Source organism: Dipodomys ordii, unplaced genomic scaffold, assembly GCF_000151885.1.
Source record: "Dipodomys ordii isolate 6190 unplaced genomic scaffold, Dord_2.0 Scaffold67, whole genome shotgun sequence".
NCBI lineage: Eukaryota > Metazoa > Chordata > Mammalia > Rodentia > Heteromyidae > Dipodomys > Dipodomys ordii.
This window is the reverse complement of record NW_012267283.1, coordinates 7,430,349-7,450,986: the sequence shown is the minus strand read 5'-3', so window position 1 is coordinate 7,450,986 and position 20,638 is coordinate 7,430,349. Positions and strand designations below refer to the sequence as shown.

Genomic DNA, 20,638 nt, shown 5'->3' with positions numbered 1-20,638 from the left:
AAGAAAGGAAGGAAGGAAGGAAGGAAGGAAGGAAGGAAGGAAGAAAGGAAGGAAGGAAGGAAGGAAGGAAGGAAGAAAGGAAGGAAGGAAGGAAGGAAGAAAGAAGGAAAGGAAGAAAGAAGGAAAGGAAGAAAGGAAGAAAGAAGGAAAGGAAGAAAGGCTTAAGCATCATACAGTATCAATGGGATTTCTGTATTGCTATCTTGAACAATGTATGATTTTTTAAGAAATTCTCCATAATGATTAACTACATTTGTTTTTATAACTTTGTTTATGGTGATTATTTTGTGTAATACCTAGACTCTTTTGTTATTGGAGAAAGAAAATATGGTAGAAGTCATAATCCAATGACATTGCTATTAACCAAAGAAATCAAAATCCAGCAACAAATTAACATATTTCATTCAACTTCAGTGGCAACTCCCAATCTATTTGTCACAGGAAATTTGAGATGCTGGTCTTTTCTCTATTGTCTTATTTTATATCTTTGCCTCTTCTCATTTACTGTTTGAATTCATCCAGTCCTCCTTTGATAGTTTTACCTTTACTTGCCTTTGTTTCTGAACTCAGGTTGTAGTCATCAAATCAGCACTTTCATTTTTAGTGTTTCAACAGTTAAAAGGGCTAAAAGATTTGAAATCAGGGAGGGTAAATAAAATCCATATAAATACCATCAGTGCTCATCTACACTGTAAACACTACATATTTCCCTCTCTAAGGTGCCTTCTGTTAACTGTGTTAGAATGGAGACTTCCCATCGTTTATAAGAGGGTTTGTTAACCCTGGCACTAATGACAGGTTGACCTGCTCTACCTTTGTTCCTGTGGCGTTTAGAGTGCAGGATTTCAGTATTCTGTACAGTTCAGACATTTAGCAGCATCCATCATCTCACACTCCTCTATAATTATGATAACCAAAATATTTTCAAACATTGCAAAATGTTTCATGGGTAAAGGGTTTAAAATAACATGATGAGAAATTATCAGGAAAAGAAAACCTCACCTCCCATAGAACCAACCTTCAGCAAGAAAACAAGCACTGGCTTTGATCTTATAAACTACACCTTGAGCAGGATTGACTCAGGCAACATTTAGTAATTGGAAAATTTTCCACTAAGTCATTCATGGTCTTATTTCCTCTACCACTAATGCAAAACCTACAGACTTCAAGCATGATGGCAGGATTATCTAGGAATAGGCTCACAAATAGAACTGTCTGGTGACAATTCCCATAAAACTGAGAAATATCATATTGCTTAAAATCTTTGGCCTTTGACTTTACTGCATATTTTTAATACATGTCCAGTCTAAAAACAGCAAGAAAAAAGTACATGCATTTTTATACAGATTGAATTTTTTCAAGACTGAAAGAAAGTACAAAGTTGGTTAAATATGTATGCCTTAAAAATAACCTCCTCTGTCAGTACTGTAGACATGTACATTTCTTTGAAAAAAATAAAGTCCCGATATGTCCTACATTGGGAACCTGAATTATTTTTTCAGAATTTTATGTGGTGTTGGTGGTTCATGTTTGTAATCCTAGTTACTTGTGAGGCTGAAATCTGAGGTTTACAATTCAAAGCAACCAGAGTGCACAAATATGAGAAACTCAAATGGTAGAGTTCAGGCCTTGAGTGAAAAAGTCAAGGAAGAGAGAAAGGTCCTGAATTTGAGAGCCCGAACTGGCAAATAACTATCTCTAAATCCCATTTCCTTTTCTAAATCATGAGCACATTACAATCCTCATTGCTAACAATTAGAAACCATCTTTATATTAAAAAATCTCAGGTACTGAGAATGTTTTGGAAAAGACTGATCATATATGCTTCGAGTTAAGGCAAATAGATGACTTTATCCATTTTATTTTTAGTAATATGAAGAAATGATATAGACAGACAAAGACTGATGGGGGCGGGCTGTCGGGAGAAAGTGAGACCAGAGACCTTAATAAAAGCACTAGTCATATTAAAACAGAACCAAACCTGACTTAATAGTTGCATGAAAGTCATTAAATTAGAACTTTCTTAGCCTTAAGAAGCTTAATTTAAACTAATGGAAATGCATATATATTCACATGCTCATCCACTTTTTTCCAAAACAAGGTTGTAAGACGCACTGAGTTTATAACTTTTTTGGGGGGGGGGTCCGGTTGTGGGGCCTGAACTCTGGGCCTGGGCGCTGGCCCTCAGCTCTTCAGCTCAAGGCTAGCACTCTACCACTTGAGCCATAGCGCCACTTCCGTTTTTTTTCTTTTTGCTGATGTGGTGCTGGGGAATCGAATCCAGGGCCTCAGGCATGCAAGGCAAGCACTCTACCACTGAGCCACCTTCCCAGCCCGAGTTTATAACTTTAAATAGTTTATTTACTCAAAGAAATATCATAAATTGAATCCAAATGGATCTGATTCTAAAAGGATATGACTTACCCAGGGAGGCAAGACAAAAGATGTTCTCACAAGCAGACCTGGATACTTAAAAGTACTCATTTTATTAATATTTTGAGCTAATATAAAAATCTCTGTAAAATGCAAGAAAGCCAAATTTCATTGATTTTTTGATTAATTCTAAATATATAGACGTTTTTGAGCCCAGCAGGAAGTTTCACTACGTTAAATCCCACTCAATAATACATATTGCTTCCTCCCCACAAATGTCTGCTAATACAGACAGTCCTGAGATGCAAAGAGAAACACTATGGTATAGTCTCATATCTTTTGATATTTTTTTCAGTAGAATATATCTGGTGTATCCATGTTATCATGTTGTAGCTGTCAGAAACTCATTTTTGTAGATTTCCAAGTACCTCTCCCTACGTAATTTTGTGTTGGACAGTTAAATAAGTTATTGGATTATTGAAATAAAACTAGAGTAAACATTTTATCCAAGTATTTGTGAACTTCCATATAGATGGACACACACTGTGTACGTGTGTGTGTTGTGTGTGTGTGTTGTGTGTGTTCTGTTATTTCCCTGCGAATAATTTTAATTTTCTTACAGGAACACAAATATATTTCAGATGTGATGTTTGGACACATATTTATTCATTTCTACTATCCTAGAGTTAATATTATTTTGTATAATAATGGAAATTGGAGAATGTAAAATAGCTACTTGTTATAACTGCTTATATATAACAATGGTCATTAAACAAACTGAATTGTATAAAATATTCTAAACTTTTCTTCTTTTATTTTAATAGCCAAAAAGTAAACTTTGGATCATATGATAATTATATTCCAGGTGAGATGTTTAATATTTATGTTAAAACATGAATAGTGACTTTCAGAATTATTAGTGGTCATGGAATACACTGCATGGTAGATATTTTCCTTCCAAAAGATCTTTTCTTCTGGATTCAGTGAATATTTTCTATATCTATATACTTTTGGTTTTAAATCTAAGTAAAATTAAGCAAATAGATTCAGTAACATACAGATTGTTCTTCTATTTCAAACAGTGTAGAAACTTGATACACAGCCTCTCACCCCACTTCTCATACTGGATTTTGGGTAGATGCATCCAATATAACTGGCAGCAACATTTCCTTAAAAGATAAGCCAAATATTTTGGTGAACAAATGCTTTTCCCTCATATATTGAGCTTAAAGAATTTAAGTTGTAAATTTTTATTTACAGCTATAAATTTTATTATGTAAGTGTTATTATTTTTTCATTCTGTAAGTTGTTTATACTGTTTCAATATTGTATTTAGGAGATTCATAAGTAAAGTATATTCTCTTGAACAAATCATAGCTTTCTCTATTGCCTTGTTCCTAACATAAATAGCGTTTTGATTTTGGGGGTGGGGGGGTCAGGTAACTTTTTCCAAAGTAACTACATCCTTATGGTCACCATTCTATAGATGTTTTGTCAACTTCTTTTTTCTTTCTTTTACATTTACTCGCAAATACCCTTGGCATTAATACTTACTTGAATTTTAATCATTTTAATACTTTTTAAATGGGCTTGTTTTTCTTTTATAATTCCTTACTTTTTATGTTTTTTTCTGAACTTCAAGAGGTTATACAAGGAGCTTACAAATTAATGTGTTCCTGAAAGTGCTCAGTGACTCTTGATCAGTCACCCCTTCCATTATTTTCCTCCATCCTACCTGCCCCTTCCCCCCAGATTAATTTCACATTTTCTACTTCCTTTATTATAAATGTACACTGATTACTCTTATTATATTTGTCTCCTGTTTCTTTTTCCATTCATGTATTCTCCCTCTCTGTCTCTCTAGTCCTTCTTAAAATCTGACATTCAGTTTTTGAAACTTTCAATAATTGGTCAAAAAGCTTACTCCATAAAATTTTACTCCTGTGTATATACACAAAAGTCAACTAAACCACACATATATAATACACACACATATATATTCATATATATACATATATAAGCATATAACTCTCTGTGTTATTCTATGGGGGTTGCATTTGGGGACTGAAATCCACTTTTGCAAGAGAATATATACCCTTGGTTTCCTGTGTCTGGCTTAGTTCACTCAGTATATGTTATTTTTCAGAACTATCCATTTTCCTGCAAATGATCAAATTTCATTTCATTCTTTCTGATGATTGCATACAATTCCATTGTACACTTACAGACATATTATATATATATACATGTATTTGTGTATATACACATATATACACATGCATATACATACACATTGCAAATAACCTGGCCATTGTTAACTGTGTTATGATGAACTTGGGTGTGTAGGACCTTTTGTTGTATACTGATGTGGAATCATTTGCATAAAGGGCCACAAGTGGTATCACTGGATTACAGGGTAACTTTATGCTTAGTCTTTTGAAGAATATTCATACTAGTAGTACTAGTTTATATTCTCACCGATATATATGAGCCTATCTTTCTCTTCATTCTTGCCAGCATTTGTTACGGTTGGTTTTCTTGATGATGGCCATTCTTGCTGGGTTAAGATGGAATCAATGATTTTTATAGCATGTCACCAGTAAAAATGCGGTTCCTGTGTATACAGGATTTACACCTTTATAGCATGGAAAACAAATGTTAACTAAATGTCACAGTACTTAGATTCAATCACATATTACTCACTATTTTGTGCTAGGCAATTTGAAGCAATTTGAGAAATACAAAAGAAGTTAACATATTTTGTGTTCTAACCAAAAGAACATATAGTACACTCTAGACTGGAAGAGAGAGTCATAAAAGGAAGTAGGACTAATATTTCTTCACATTTGTATTACGGATTACATTAGTTTTATGATGACTATATAAGTTTGTCAAATTTTATAAAAAATAATTTTTCTTTTGTTATGCTTATCACACAGAATCTTTAACATTAGTATGTAAATTAAGCTGTAATTCGAATAACTTATGTGCATGATATGTATTATACTTACTGGCATTTTCAACTTTGATAAACTTCTATTTACCGAAAGCACATTTTATCTCCCACATTTCAGTCAGTGAATTAAGTAAAAAATCATGGAATCAACAACATTTTGCCTTGGCATTTCCCAAACCACCTCGCCCAGGAAAAAAAAAGAGATCAATACCTTCCCAACAAAGTGACAGTCCAGCTCCTGTAAGTGTTGAAAACATTATTTGCCTACTAATACTAGTTTAATTTCTTACTAGCAATGAGCCTATGAAATCATGTGCAAATCTAAGTATAAAGTATCGAACTATCTAAGTATCTAAGTCTAAATCAGAGCTTAGTAAGGTTTCAGTGTTGGTGAATAGAGGATAGGCATCTGCATGTCAAAGAGACTATCAACACTGGAAACCAGCCTACTACAAAGGAAGAGTTAAAGTTTACATATCAGAAACATTTCAATTTAAGTAAAGATCACATATGGCTGCTCCCTTAGCCAGGATATTTAAAAACAATTAAAAAATAATTCTAATGCTACTAATTGGAAGAAACTGTATCCATTTTGTTTGCATTTCTTTGTATCGCTTTTCTCATGTTAACTATGTTCAGCAGCCTTGCATTGTATAAAAAGGTGTTTAAGAACCATGGGAACTGAATACTCTAACTTACAGTTTATATGAATATTCAGGAATAGTTCACCAGAGACAGAAACTCCCTTAGTGAAGTTATCTAGTTGTATTGTGGCTTGTAGATTACCTCCCATAATATTGGAATTCAGGAGTCTGAAAAGCGGAATAAAAACAATTTCTCAGTAGTTCCTGAGATATCATGGAAAAGATGTATAAAGATATGTCCTCCCCTACTTAAAAGCATCACCAATTATTTTTTATTTTAGGAAATTAATCCAAACACTGGTGATTAGTATTCTTTTCCTTTCTAATTATTTATCTTTGTATTTTTGACACTTGTAGTAAAATTAGCTATTTTGATCATTTGATTTTTGCAAATAATTAGTTAAAAGATGAAAAACTGTGTCATCCCAAGCTTTGAAAAATACATATTTCTAATTTCAATTATCCACATCGTGATATATGATTTATAACTAATCAAACAGAAGGAATTGCAAACTTTTTCATGTAACTACAGGTGTAACCCTAATTTCCAGACAAGTTAAAAATGAGAATACAGATCAGAATATGTCTTAAACTGAAACTGCTAAGTCTTTGAACATAATTAATTTATGAATTACTTTAGAAATAAAGGAAAAAACTAGACATTTCAAGATTTATCAGTAGCAGGGTAAAAAAAAAACAGAATAGCCTCTCGAACATGGAGAGATTTTGATAAGTCATGACACCATGAGAATCTTTAACAATTTTAACATAGAACTTTTAGGAAATTTGGTAATTCTCTAAATTGAATATAGGTACCAAAGGATGCATCTATTAGTTTAACAATGCTCAATTTTAAAAAATAAGCATATATAAATGATATAAATTATCCACCTTTTCTTAAAAATCTAGTCTATGTGAAGGGCTAAAGTCAATTTGTTGTGTGTTAGGAAAGATTATTTAAAACAATTTTCTCATCATTAGTTTGACAAACATTTCAGGTAATTGATGAAGGAAGATTGGGAATGCATAGACCACCCTTATGGATGCACCGTTCTTTAATGAGAATTTCCGAAAGACCATCTGTTTATTTAGCTGCCAGGAGGAGGCCTCCCCAGAAACCATCTCAGTCCTCCATGGGTGATTCTAAAGATTCAAAAACATCTTTCTCTCCAGTAGTCAACAAGAAAGCACAGAAAGGGAAATCCGATTCCGAATCAGAGCCCAAAGTGAAGACGGCAGAACTAAAGAAGGGCAGAGATTCATCCACAGGCTCTGAAGATGAGAAGGCTGCCGTAAAGAAGGGCTCCAAGAAAGTGAAAAAGGATGCAAATGGCAAAGACTCCACGACAGGATCCGAAGATGACAAAGCTGCCGTAAAGAAGGGCGCCAAGAAGGCCAAAAAGGATGCAAAGGGCAAAGACTCCACGACAGGCTCCGAGGACGAAAAAGCTGCCTTGAAGAAGGGCGCCAAGAAAGACAAGAAGGATGCAAAGAGCAAAGAGTCCACGACAGGCTCCGAGGACGAGAAGGCCGCCTTGAAGAAGGGCTCCCAGAAAAATGCCAAAGGTGGGAAGAAGAGCAAAGAGAGAAACACAGAGTCTGAAGGAGAAAAGGGAGGTGATAAAAAGGGTAAGAAAGATCTAAAGGACAAAAAACATAAAAAGGATGAAAAGAAGAGAGGGAGTGGAGACAATGAGTCAAAGGATGTCATCAAGAAAGACAGCAAGAAAGAAAACAGGAAAGGCAGCAAGAAAGAAGGCAAGAAACACCCCAAGAAAGACAGTGACACCGAATCTGCTGAGTCCAAGAAGGGTGGAAAGAAAGGCAAATAGACCTTGGACAAAAGAGGAATAGGAAAGCGAAATTGAATCACACTATAAAAGAAGGATCAGATATTTTTTAACAACAAGACGTATTCTAAAACATTTTAACACACAAGAAAGATCTTGAGAAAATTAAAGGAATATCCATTGAAATATCTGGAATAAATTTTCAGATGCAGTATAAGATCTCTAAAGATTAAAGAATATTCAAATAACTGTGTAGGACATAATGAAATTAAACATATGGATACAAAAGTAACGTTCAAAGAAAATGATGTTCAGTAAGAACTTTGAAAATCCAGGAAGCAGATGCTGAATCTCTAAAATTTAAAAAAAAAAATCTTCAAGCTGCATCCGCAAACTTAAGCAAAGAAGAACAGGAGTCATGGAACCGCTTTCAGAAAATCTAAAGTGAATAATAAAGATAACTTTTGGGGAAAAAAAAAAGAAAGGGAGGAAGGAAGATGGAAGGAAGGAAGGAAAGAAAGAAGGAAAGGAGGGAAGAAGGAAGGAAGGGAGGAAAAAGACTAGAAAAGGAAAAGAAAGAAAAAGGAATTGCTTTCTTTCCTTGAGTCCACAAGATTTAAAGAACCACAAAATGTCTGGCTTACAAATCAAGATGAACATACTTGGTAAGTTAGTTTTGTCTTATTTTAAGCCAAATGGAATGAATAAAATAAAATATGAATCCATTACAAAATTTAATTGATGCTTACTATTCTGATAATTGCTCTGTAATTGACTAATTAAAATAATTGTTCAAATTTTTATCAAGTTTAGGCAAACTCATAACAAAAAATGTTTGACTACAGAGAGATCATTAAGTAAATTAAGCCCTAAATGATGTCCATTAAAAGATAAAGAAATAGGAAACTATTTTGGCTGCAGAATATACTATCTTATGATAAACACTTCTAAAAAGAGATTGTGAATATGTTTATTAGGAAAAGTAACTACATTCTCTACACTTTAGGAAGAATAAAAATTAAAAAATGAAAACTCACAATAATTGTGCATAAGTGTGTTTCCAAATGAAGGGATTTTATATGTCCCTTCTTCATATAGGAGAAAATATATACCTTTTGTCTCTCTGAGCCTGACTTATTTAATATAATCGTCTAAGGCCCAGAATTTCCCTGAAAGTGACATAATACTATTACTCCTGAAGAATGAATAAATTAAAATTTCTGATGGAATTATATTTATAATAACCACTCAATTTACAATTTATATTCAATTTGTAATTCATGTATAATTCTATACAATAGAATTGAATTTATATATTAAATCCAATTTACATACCAATTTTCTTGACTCATGTTTCAATTGTAGGGCATCTCTTAGTTTGTGTGTGTGTGTGTGTGTGTGTGTGTGTGTGTGTGTGTGTGTATTCTGATGAGTACTGCAGCAATGATCATATGTATGCAGATGTCTCTACTGGATTCTGATTTTTAATATTTGGATAAATTCTCAGTAGGATTATTACTAGGTAATAAGGTAGTTCTATTTATAATTCTTTGTGGAATTTTCACACTGCCTGATGTAATGTTTGTACTAATTTACCTTTCTATCAAAAATATAATAAGCATCCTTTCACGCATATCCACACCAGCATTCCTTGTTGATAATATTCTTGATGTTGGCTGTGATTACTGGATAAGATAAATTTTTCACTGTTTTGATTTGCATTTGCTTTGTAGCTAAAGGTTTTGCGTATTTCTTCATATGTGTATTGGCCACTTTATGTCTTCTTTTTCTTTCTTTTCTTTTCTTTTTTCTTTTTTTGCCAGTTCTGGGGCTTGAACTCAGGGCCTGGGCACTGTCCCTGAGCCTCTCTGTGCTCAAGGCTAGAGCTCTACCACTTGAGCCACAGCGCCACTTCCGGCTTTTTCTGTTTATGTGGTGCTGAGGAATTGAACCCAGGGTTTCATGCATGCAAGGCAAGCACTCTACCCCTGAGCTACCTTCCTAGCCCCCACTTTATGTCTTCAGAGAAGAGCTATTTAGCTCCTCTGCCCATTTATTAATTTCCTTTGGTCCCATGGAAAGTTTGTTCTTATTAATATTCTGCAAGCAATTTTCCCACAATTATTCCTCAGAATTCTTACTTAATTCACATAATAAATATACAGTTATTAAAAAGAAAACCAACTACTTCATGAATCATTTTAGATGCTTATTAGCACTTAATTTCTATTTTTATGAATAACTTTTCAATTATTTGTCAACCTATAATTTGTCATTTATACGTGAATTGCAGAAAGTTCATGGCCCAGAATGGTTAGTGCATGCCTGTAATCCTAGTTATGGAGGAGACAGGAGGGAGGACTGCTTTGTAGGACAAATCCAAAAACAATTGATGAAGCACTCCTTGAAAAATATCCTAAGGAAACAATGGCCAAAGCCATGTTTCTGAAGTAGAGTGCTAGGCTCTAAGAACAAACCACAAGACTGCCAATAAAGACATTTTATAATGATATCCTTGATTTGTCTTATTTTAAGGAGAGAAGAGAAGAGGGAGGGCAAAGCTGTTCCTTGACATGAAGGTAATTATTTTTCTTTCTCTACAATGACATCCATCTTTATTTAGACTGTATTTTGAACTTAGAAAAGGCAATTGAAGAAGCTGGGCCTACAAAGTTCATATCCAATAGAGTTAAATTCCATCTCAAATGATAAATTTAGATTGATACATTTAAGTATCTAATTTCATAGTCTGCCTATTTATAGACTCATAAGTAAGTAAAATTAATTTTTACCCTTCTACATAAGAGCAATTAAGGATTTTAGCTTTTGAATAGTTCAGAAGACAATGTAAAAAATTTTAAGCTTTTGCAGTTAGCTGTTTATTTCTTCTTTTTTATACCAGACATTAAACTCGTCCATAAATATTCCTGTGATTGCCTAAAATTGTACTACTTGCCAAACAATCTATAACCTATAGCACAGGTCTTAGAATTCTTTTCAAAGCTATATTTTGTAATCTAAAATGGGTATATACATAGAGAGATTTACATATAGAGAGATATAGATTATATATATACATACAAACATGATATATATTAAATATACACATTTACTCATATAAGAGCTTGTATACAAGCAGAGCTAATTTATTTCAAAGAAGAAAGAGTATGAGAGCATACAAATTATGCTTATTCAAATTCCACTGTAGTATTTTTATTTTATTTTACATGTTACATTTACTTACATAAATTTATATAAATTAGGACCTGGATGGACTAAAATGTAAATGAAATAAGGAGTTTTAACGTCTTACTAAGGAAATCATACAGAATATTTTTATGAATTGTTTTAAAGCATTAATGACCTTGAGAACTGTTCGATTCTCTTGGATTTTTTGAATATTTTTATTATCTTTGGAGTAATACAAAGGTGTTGCCATTCACCAAAGCAGTTTATGAATGCAGTACATCTTGATCCCTGTCACTCTTTCCACATTCTGGCCCATCCCTCCCACACCACCTCCTCCCTCTTCTTTATTTTAGGCTATGCATTGAATGTTTTGCAATTCAACAAAGCAGGTTATGGGTACAATGCATTTCAGTCTGGATCACCATGTCAACATCTTCACTTCAACCCACCCCTTAACCTTGAGTTCTTGCTCTTCCATACCTCTCCCCTTGCCCCCACCCTTCTCAATTTCTATAACCCATTTCCTAGTACTTATTTTGTTGAGCTTTAACTTTGTCTTTTTTTTTCTTTTTTTTTTGGTCAGTTGTGGGGCTTGAATTCTGGGCCTGAGTGCAGTCCCTGAGCCTCATTGTGCCAAGGCTAAAGCAACAGTGCCGCTTCTGGTTTTTGAGTGGTTAATTGGAGATAAGAGTCTCACAGGGGATGTTTCTGCCTGGGTTGGCTTGGAACTGCAATCCTCTGATCTCAGCCTTCTGAGTAGCTAGGATTACAGGCATGAGCCACTGGGTCCGGAGTGACTTTTTAGTCTTTTTAAAGAATTATACTATTTGTACTCTCCATAGAGTCTATTAAAATTATTAATTCCTTTTAACTCCTTTCTTACCATCCAGTGTGTTTACTTAAAAATTTATAGGCATATTCTAGCTACCACAAATGAGGGAAACCATGCATCCTGTGTTTCCCTAAGTCTGGCTTACTTCATTTAATGTAATTTTTTCCCCAAATCTTTAAATTTCCAAATGAATGGTGCAATATCATTCTTTCTGATGGATGAGTAGAACTTTATTGTGTATTTATATATCACAGTTTCTTGATTCATTTGTCCCTTGAGGAGCATCTGGGCCGATTCTGTATCTTGGCTATTGTAAGTAATGCTGTAATGAACATGGTTTTGTTGGTAGCTTTACATATTTCCCAGCTTCCCTGGTATTGTAGTTACTTTTTCGGTTAGGCCCATGGATATGTTATAAATTAAACTCAAAATTACACATTAAGTTTCATGAAAGGGTTTTTTATAATGATGTCTTATAATATGAATATTATCATTGTTAAAGTGACAAGATTTTAAAATAAAAAATGATAAAGTTGAAATGTTAGTTTAATGAAATAGTATATGACATGTTATGAATTATTTGTATAGCTAAGACAGATGCTGCTAATGGCCAAGTATTTACTCTTAGTGAGACAAAGGGCAGATCAAAGGAGGCTGAAGTTGTTAAAGGGATGACACAGATCAAGATACATTATATACATAAATTGCTTTGTTAAATAGCAAAAAGAAAAGCTAGGGAAGGGTTGGAATGGGAATTTTGAAAGGTATGATGTTGAGCAAGATGCATTGTATTCATGAACTTGTATACAACTACTTAAATATAAAAATATTAACAAAAATTTAAAAAAATGGATTCTGAATTCTGGCCAATACAAATATAGGAGAATAATTACAAGAGGTAATTAAAATTGCAACTCATGATACGTGAATCTTTGTGGACTACAATGAACCTTTGATAATTAAACAGTGAAGAATGACTCCAAATTATAATTCTTCCAATGATTAAGGAATATTTGGTTTTATAATTTTAATCATGTATCAGAGTTCTACCATCCTTTTATTCATCTATAATAACCAATAGAGGCGGTTGGTTTTTCTCTGACTTGCCACCACCATTCTGAGCATGATAAATAGAGCCAAAGCCAAAAGGGGACATGAAACAGGGTTAGAGATGAATTAAAGGTGAAGAACTCTGTTTAGGACAACCTGCTTCCCAATAATTCTATCATCTACTTGAAAGTACACATTTTTAGCAGCTATCAATTCCCAGCATAAGCTATTCATCCTGAAATTTGTATGTGGAAGATAGTTTTCCTCTTTTGATGACTAACTTTCCCTTGAGTCAAACTTAGAACACTAAAAATAAAATACAGATATTAAAGATTTACTGCTTTATTGATTTGTTGATCTGTGAACATAAGACTCAATCACTCTATTTGCAGTGATGAATAAAGATTTTAAAATGTAACTAAAATCACAGAAGAAAAATCATAACATAGGCACTACCTTGAAATTAAACTTTTATATATCCCATAGGAAGTGCTTAAAACCTCTACATTACTTATATAGAAAAATACATAGTACATTAAGGCATGAATTTTTTCTTTTGTTATGTAAAATTCTATAAGTTACCCTTAAATTTAGTTCATCATCTAAATTAGTATTTCTATTTGCAAGGTATTTCTGTTTTATATTCTTTTCTTTGTGTATCGTTTTGACAAGGCTAATACAATATTGTTAATATCCAATTATAAGATGCTAAAATGTAAGAGAAAATCAGCATTGCATTTTGTCTATTGTGAAATGTACACTGAAATTATGTGAAATACTAGGTATCATCATATTCTTATGATCCTATGAAAACCACTATTATATAAATTTTAAAAGCAAATCAGTTGTTATTATACTTTATATTCAATACAAGGCATTCCATCTGTGATTACACAAGGTAAAAACAAGTTATTTCAATATTATATACTTAGAAATAGTCCAAGATCTATCCTAGACACTTAGCATTATAAAAAAATCTCCTAGGATTTTGGATATCCATCTATATTAAGTACAAAGCATGATATAATTCCTCTACATCATTGTTCATCTTTTTTAATTTACATTTATTATCCATTTCCTTCATTGTTTCAAACTCTATTCCAATGATGTGTCCTAAGATGTTCTCATATTATAGCATATGTTAGGTGCTTATTAACACTTCCATTAAAATGAATTAATTATACACATGTTCACCCAATCTGTAATTTGATGTTTCATTTTAATATTTTCTTTACTGTGTAGAACATTTTTAGTTAGGTGAAAATCCAATTGTTTATATTCCCTTTTACAGCTTGTACTTTTAGTGTCACAGACAAGTAATCAGTGCTTATGCATATGTTATTTATTGCCACGAGCACTTCTAGGTATAATTGTGTGAATTATATTACTGAGTTTTTTTCATGAAACCCTTATTGAGTATTATTTGACTACATATGTATAGAATTTCTGTTTCCGGAAATTCTATTCTGTTTTATTGTGTTAAACTTTATATCTTCTTTTATCCAAATACAATACAGCTTTAATTTTATTTTGTTTGTAGTGTGTTTCTTTCTGTAAATTACTTTGGATATTCATGGTATTTTGTATTTTTGTTTAAATTACAGATATTTTTCACTTCTATAAATTATCATTGAAATTGTAAAAAAAAATTAGATTGATCTGTTGATCAGTTTAGTTAGCATGGATATTTTAACGATATAAGCTCTTCTGATTCATGAACACACAATGTACTATTTACTTGTTGTATAATGTATTGAATAACTTAGAAGGCCTTAGCTTTTATAGTGTATAACTTTAACTATTTCATTCATGTTGATGCTATTATAAATGAAATAACCTACCTTATGTTTTGGACAGTTTATTACAAGTATATAGGAATATGGTGAAAATATATGTCAATTTTTGTATTCTGCAAATTTACTGAATTTGTATATTAGTTTTAAATGTGTTTGTGTTTATTGTTCTTTCCATATTTTACATATTAGAACATATCATCTACAAACAGAGGTAATTGTACTTCCTCCTTTCTGATTCTGATGTCTTTTTCTGGATTTATTTATTGTATTATATTTAGTGGATATGTTGAGTTTGGGAATTCTTGCATTATTCCTGATCATAGAAGATAAAATTTCATTTGTACAATTGAATATGTCATGACAATATCTATAATACAGTTATTATAAATTCCAGCTGGGCGCTGGTGGCTCCCGCGTGTAATCCTAGCTACTCAGGAGGCTGAGATCTGAGGATCATGGTTCAAAGCCAGCCCAGGCAGGAAAGACCATGAGACTCCTATCTCCAATAAATCACCAGAAAACCAGAAGTGGGGCTGTGGCTCAAGCGGTAGAGCGCTCGCCTTGAGCTGAAGAGCGCAGGGACAGCGCCCAGGGCAAGCCCCAAGACCGACAAAATAAAAATAAAAAATAAATTCTACAATATCTATAATTATGTTAATGTAAAGGGTATTGAATTTTATCAAATGCCTCATGCATTTTGTTGAGATAACTATCATTTTATCATTTATGCTTCTGATGTTGTATATCACATTGAATAATTAGTCTATGTTGGTCCATGATTATATCACAAGAATATAGTTCCTGATCATTAAGGTTAATCAAAATCAATGCATTATTGAATGTTATTTGCTGGTACAATTGGTTGGCTAAATCTCTGGATTCAAGCAACTATAAATTATATATATATATATATTAAAGTGCCTATTCCTTAAAAAGCACTATATTTTATGTATTGTTTCATAAATAATACAATATTCCAACATTTTGTACTATTTATATCACAGTAAGCATTATAAGCAATCACAGGCTATATTAAAAAAACATGGCTTTTTAAAATGAAACTTGAAAAACTGCAGATTTGGATCTGCAGGGGTCAAGCATCATTTCTCTGTAGATACCCACAAAGAGCCACAGAGATTAATGTAGTGAACTTAAATTTGTGGAGAAACAACAGATTTTGCATCATAGACATGATTCACATATATAACCATTTAGAGTTAGAAATATTTACATTACTTTCCCATAAATCCATTTTGCATGTCCTAGTAACTGTAGAAGTAGTTGAGATATTAATGAATCTATATTTATTATTTATTTGTTATTCATTATTCTTGTATTCCCCACCTATAACAGGGGAATGACTTCTCTAATTTTGCCATTTTTGAATGGTTAATATAATTACACTTAGTAAAAGGAGAGCAATAAATGAAGTCTCTCCATTCACATGCACCAAACTGCATTTCACTGGGAATTATAATACACAGACAGAAAACAAGATTTAGCCTATGATTATTTAATATTTTAATATTTAAATTCCCCATATTATTATGCAATACACTAAGTATTAAATTGATAAAAACTGAAGTTGGTAATCAAATTACAAAGTATTTCTTCTATAAACATTTAATATGAAACTTAATGTGAAACATTAGAAGACCCGTATTACTATATTTCACATGAAAAACCATTTCACATTTCAAAGCACAAATATTATTAGGAGAAAAAGTTCATTGTAGATATACTTAAATATATGCCACCAGTATCAACTTATTCAATCTTATTCCAATGAGGAATTAAGTACCATTAATAATAGAAAATAAATAGCAATCATCACACTATAGGAGACCGAGAAGTTACAAGTCTTACACCAAATTACTGGTGTAGCAATTGAGAATTTGTATATAAAATTATTTTAGAATCAATAAACAGCTTTTAAAAAATAGAGGCAATCTGCCAGACACCAGTGGCTCATGCCTGTAGTCTTAGCTACTCAAGAGGCTGAGATCTAAGAATCATAGTTCAAATTCAGCCTGGCCAGCAAAGTCCATGAGATGCTTGTCTCCAATTACCTACCATAAAAATCCATAATTGGATCTGTGGCTCAAGCAATAGAGTGCTAGTCTTGAGCACAAAAGCTCAGGAACAGTGTTTGGGCCCCGAGTTTAACCAACAGGACCAGCAGACACAGACACACACGCAGACACACACGCAGACACACACACAGACACACACACACACACACACCACAAAATGTAAAGGCAAACTTTCAGAATTATTTTACTGTTACAATCATGTTCGTTTTCTTTTTAAGCTGAAAAGGCAACAGCAGTAAAAACAACTGCCATCCATCTACCATTATTTGCTAAAGACACCCAGCACTTTGTCCGTACAACAGTTCTAATACATCATATCTAATCATTTCTATTGAACTGAAACTTTGAAGGATAAGTAATGAGAAGTTTGTACAGCTAATTGAATCAGAATCAGGTGCTGAATTTCTGAATTTATGTCTCATATGCCACTAACCTTTAGTCTATGGCTTTAAATCATCCTACCATTTGTTTTGCAATTGTTCTTAGTTCTTAGTTTTGTTATAGCCTCTGTGTACCAGCACACATGTACGGTTATGTCAATTTTATCTAACATTCTATGGTATTGGCAAAGCTTCTACTCCAGAATTGCTAAAGAAAGACAACGGTTTAGTTCATAGTTGCTTACTTCCTTGTCTCAAAGGGTTATCTATTATAAATATCTACTCTCATTCTCCATAACATACAATGTGTCTTCTTAGGAAGTATTGAACTCTGCTTAGTGGCTTACATGAGTGTGTTTGCATGAACATACTGTATTGAACAAATATGGAAATTTCCATTTTACCAGATACATATATACATTCCAAGGGTCATCTATTTGCCTTCTGTTCCACAAATGTTTAAATTTATATTTCTCTGACTATATAATTTCTTTTTACTTTATTTTTTAAGTAGTAGGTGGATTTTGTGTCTTTCTGAGGAAATTTGGAAATGTCATGCATCCCCCATTTCTGTTTTGAAACAGCCTCTGGGTACAGAAGTATTTGACATAGAAGACTTGAGTCCCTTCATTCAATTCTAAATTCCTGGGAGATAAAATTTTGCCTTTCTCTATGTGTGTATGTGTGTGCAAGCACATTATGGTACTATAGTTTTTACTGTACTTTTAGTAACATACTATACTTTTTCCTAAGAATGCACATGGCACTGGATGCTAGGGTGTGACCACTGCCATAGGGTGAGGGACTTTTTTAATCACAATCTTTGTGTCAGAGGTCATTCTTAAACATACTAAGCCATTTCCAGAGCTGAACCAGCCTGAGGTTTTTACCTATTCTATCTTTCATTTCTTTCTTCCTTTAAATGGACCAGACCTGCCTTATGGTTTAACATTTTGCTGTTCACTCCAGGTTTCTCTTTTACTATTGCACTTTGACCTCACCCTGGTATCTGTATACCAAAGCCCGAGAACAAGGAAGGGAAGAGCAGAGAAATTTATCTTGGCCTCTACTGCATATCTAAGAAAGGTATGGAGTTTTGGAGGAATGAGGACAGTGGTCCATGTGCTGTCAAGGGAAGATCAAAGCTTCCATATAATCACAATCCCCACCTTGAGGCATCTCAAATAGTAATTACCCCAGTGATATCTTCTTAAAAAATGCAAAACAAGCAAACAAGCCAAAACTAAAAATAAAGGGCAATGAGCAAACCTGATAGCAAGAAGGCTAACATTTATTCTGCATGGATGCAGAACTTAATGAAATATCTCTAAGGAATTATAACAGTTATGACTATTTAGATAGTGGGGACTTATAAAATATGACTTCTATAAAACAGCCAATAGTAGGTAAGCCCTTAGTAAATCAGAAAATAATACTGAAACTGGAAAGTTAACCAGCCAGAACAACAGAATGAGATGATAATATTTTTTCTGAACGTTAATCTTCTGTAAGCCCTCAGAAATAAGATCTCATGATATGTCTTTGGAGATTGGCAGTTAACATAAAAGTTATCCACACATTGAACTGTTTTACTGGATTCTTAATTTTATTGCTTACATTTTTATACTGTGAGGACAAGAATAATATTGTCTGTATTCTTTTGGCCTTGGGAAGGCTTGTTGGGGGAAGAAAGATCCTTTTTTTCATTGTACCTTTTTGGAAAAGTTTAATATTGTAAGTTTAGGAAGTACTGGCGTACACAAAATCCCTGCATTTTATGAAATGCTTCATATCTAACATCATACCAGTTTGATGGTTAAGGTGCTTATTATTGAACTTTGGCCCTTCAGGTGAGACGAATTTAAGTTACTTTCTCAAGGAGATAACAGGTACTCTAATGATACTAAAAACCTGATGAAACCATGAGTTACAAAATGTAGAGTCCAAGTAAAGCTGATTTTGAAAAAACAAAAGTAGTGAGGACAATTATGTAGGAGTCTAAAATTTGAGTACTACTCTATTTACAACTCATCTGCTAAGTACTACAATTTTTGTAAAGTTTCCTGGATTGAATGAAAGGGAAACATTTTACCTCCAGAAAAAAGAGATTTATCTGTGTTTCATAAACATCTTAAAGCTTGAATCTATTTGAAACATCTTTTACAGTGTTTGGATTATTTTAAAAATGAGAGTCTAGGGAAGATGGAAAGATATGATTACTAAGATTATCATTAGGACATATATCTTTGGCCAATGGTAAATAAGTACTTATTAATCTGGACCAACTGGCCTAAATACAGGAGGAAACCAATAATGCACAAAAAATTGCTGATAATGAAGGAAGTGTTTATGTGTTACCTCTGTTCTTCCAGTCACTTTACTGTTTTATATTTTTTCTGGTCTAATTGTTTTAAGCATTAGGCAAGAGCTCATTAAAAAATGTAACCACTACCTTACTTATATAACTGGTACCCCTCTGTATATCAACTTGAGAATAAAAATTTTTTAAAAGAAGTATAACTTATACATGAATTCTTACATTTGGGGCATCATGGACTATAGACTACAAAGATGGTAATTTCTAAGGAAGCATAGCTGGTATCGCAAAACTTGATAGGTATGGTAATATTTTATAGCTCCTCTTTTTTAATGATTCAAATATAACTCCTTTTTGCCTAATCTGGAGCCTAATTCAAATAAAATTTCATTTGTGATAAAATGTCATGAATAAAAATATTGTGAAAATTGTCAGGTGGGAATATCTGATAGATGATTCAGGGATTTTTTAATCATACTGAATGAATTATTTGGAGGAATAAAACAGCGAACTGTCATGTACTAGATCTGTTTATGAGCTCAGAAATTATGTAATTCAAGGTTTTTAGATTTACTCATTTCTTTGTTATAATAAATGTTATAGAAATCACATTGCAGTTTTACAGTGGAAACAAGTATCAGTGTATATATAAAAGGATATATATCAAAAAAGAATGGTACAATTCAAAGGAAACTAAATTCACATGGATATAGGAAACACATTCTTAGAAAATAAAAGTAAGAATACAGCTTTACTCAAGGAAGGCTAAGACTTAAGCAATGCATTTCTAAATCTAGTGTGATATTTAATATTATGGAATTCTTGATTCTATTTTAACACAGATCATCTCTAAAATATATCTTTTGAGTAGTCCTTAGAACATCTTTTTAAACTCTTTTTTCATTGTAAAAATAGTATACAGAGGGATTACAGTTACATGAGTACAGTGATGAGTACATTTCCTATGGAGCATTGTTACCTCCTCCTTTTTTTCTCCTACCATCCCTTCTCTCCTCCCCTCTCCTCCTCCCCCTCACTCCCTAAGTTGTAAAGTTCATTTTCAACATAATGTCTTGTATATGTCATTGTTACAATGGCTCAACCTGTATCCTAGTTTCAGCATTTTGTTATTTCCCTTCCCCTTCCCAAATTAGAAAAATGTATATACAAGATGCAGGGCCATGTCAAGTAAAATGGATCACTGCCTCACAGATCAGC

General features: G+C 32.9%; 1 protein-coding gene across 1 annotated transcript in view; it reads left to right on the top strand.

The window, feature by feature from the left end:
• Nucleotides 1–7,805, top strand: part of Cylc2 (cylicin, basic protein of sperm head cytoskeleton 2) — a 9,206-nt gene extending 1,401 nt beyond the window's left edge. Inside the window, exons 2-4 of the mRNA XM_013023238.1 lie at nt 3,198–3,238; nt 5,448–5,569; nt 6,972–7,805. Coding sequence (XP_012878692.1) covers nt 3,198–3,238; nt 5,448–5,569; nt 6,972–7,805 — 997 coding nt within the window. The remainder of the gene's footprint in view (nt 1–3,197; nt 3,239–5,447; nt 5,570–6,971) is intronic.
• Nucleotides 7,806–20,638: the final 12,833 nt, after the last annotated feature.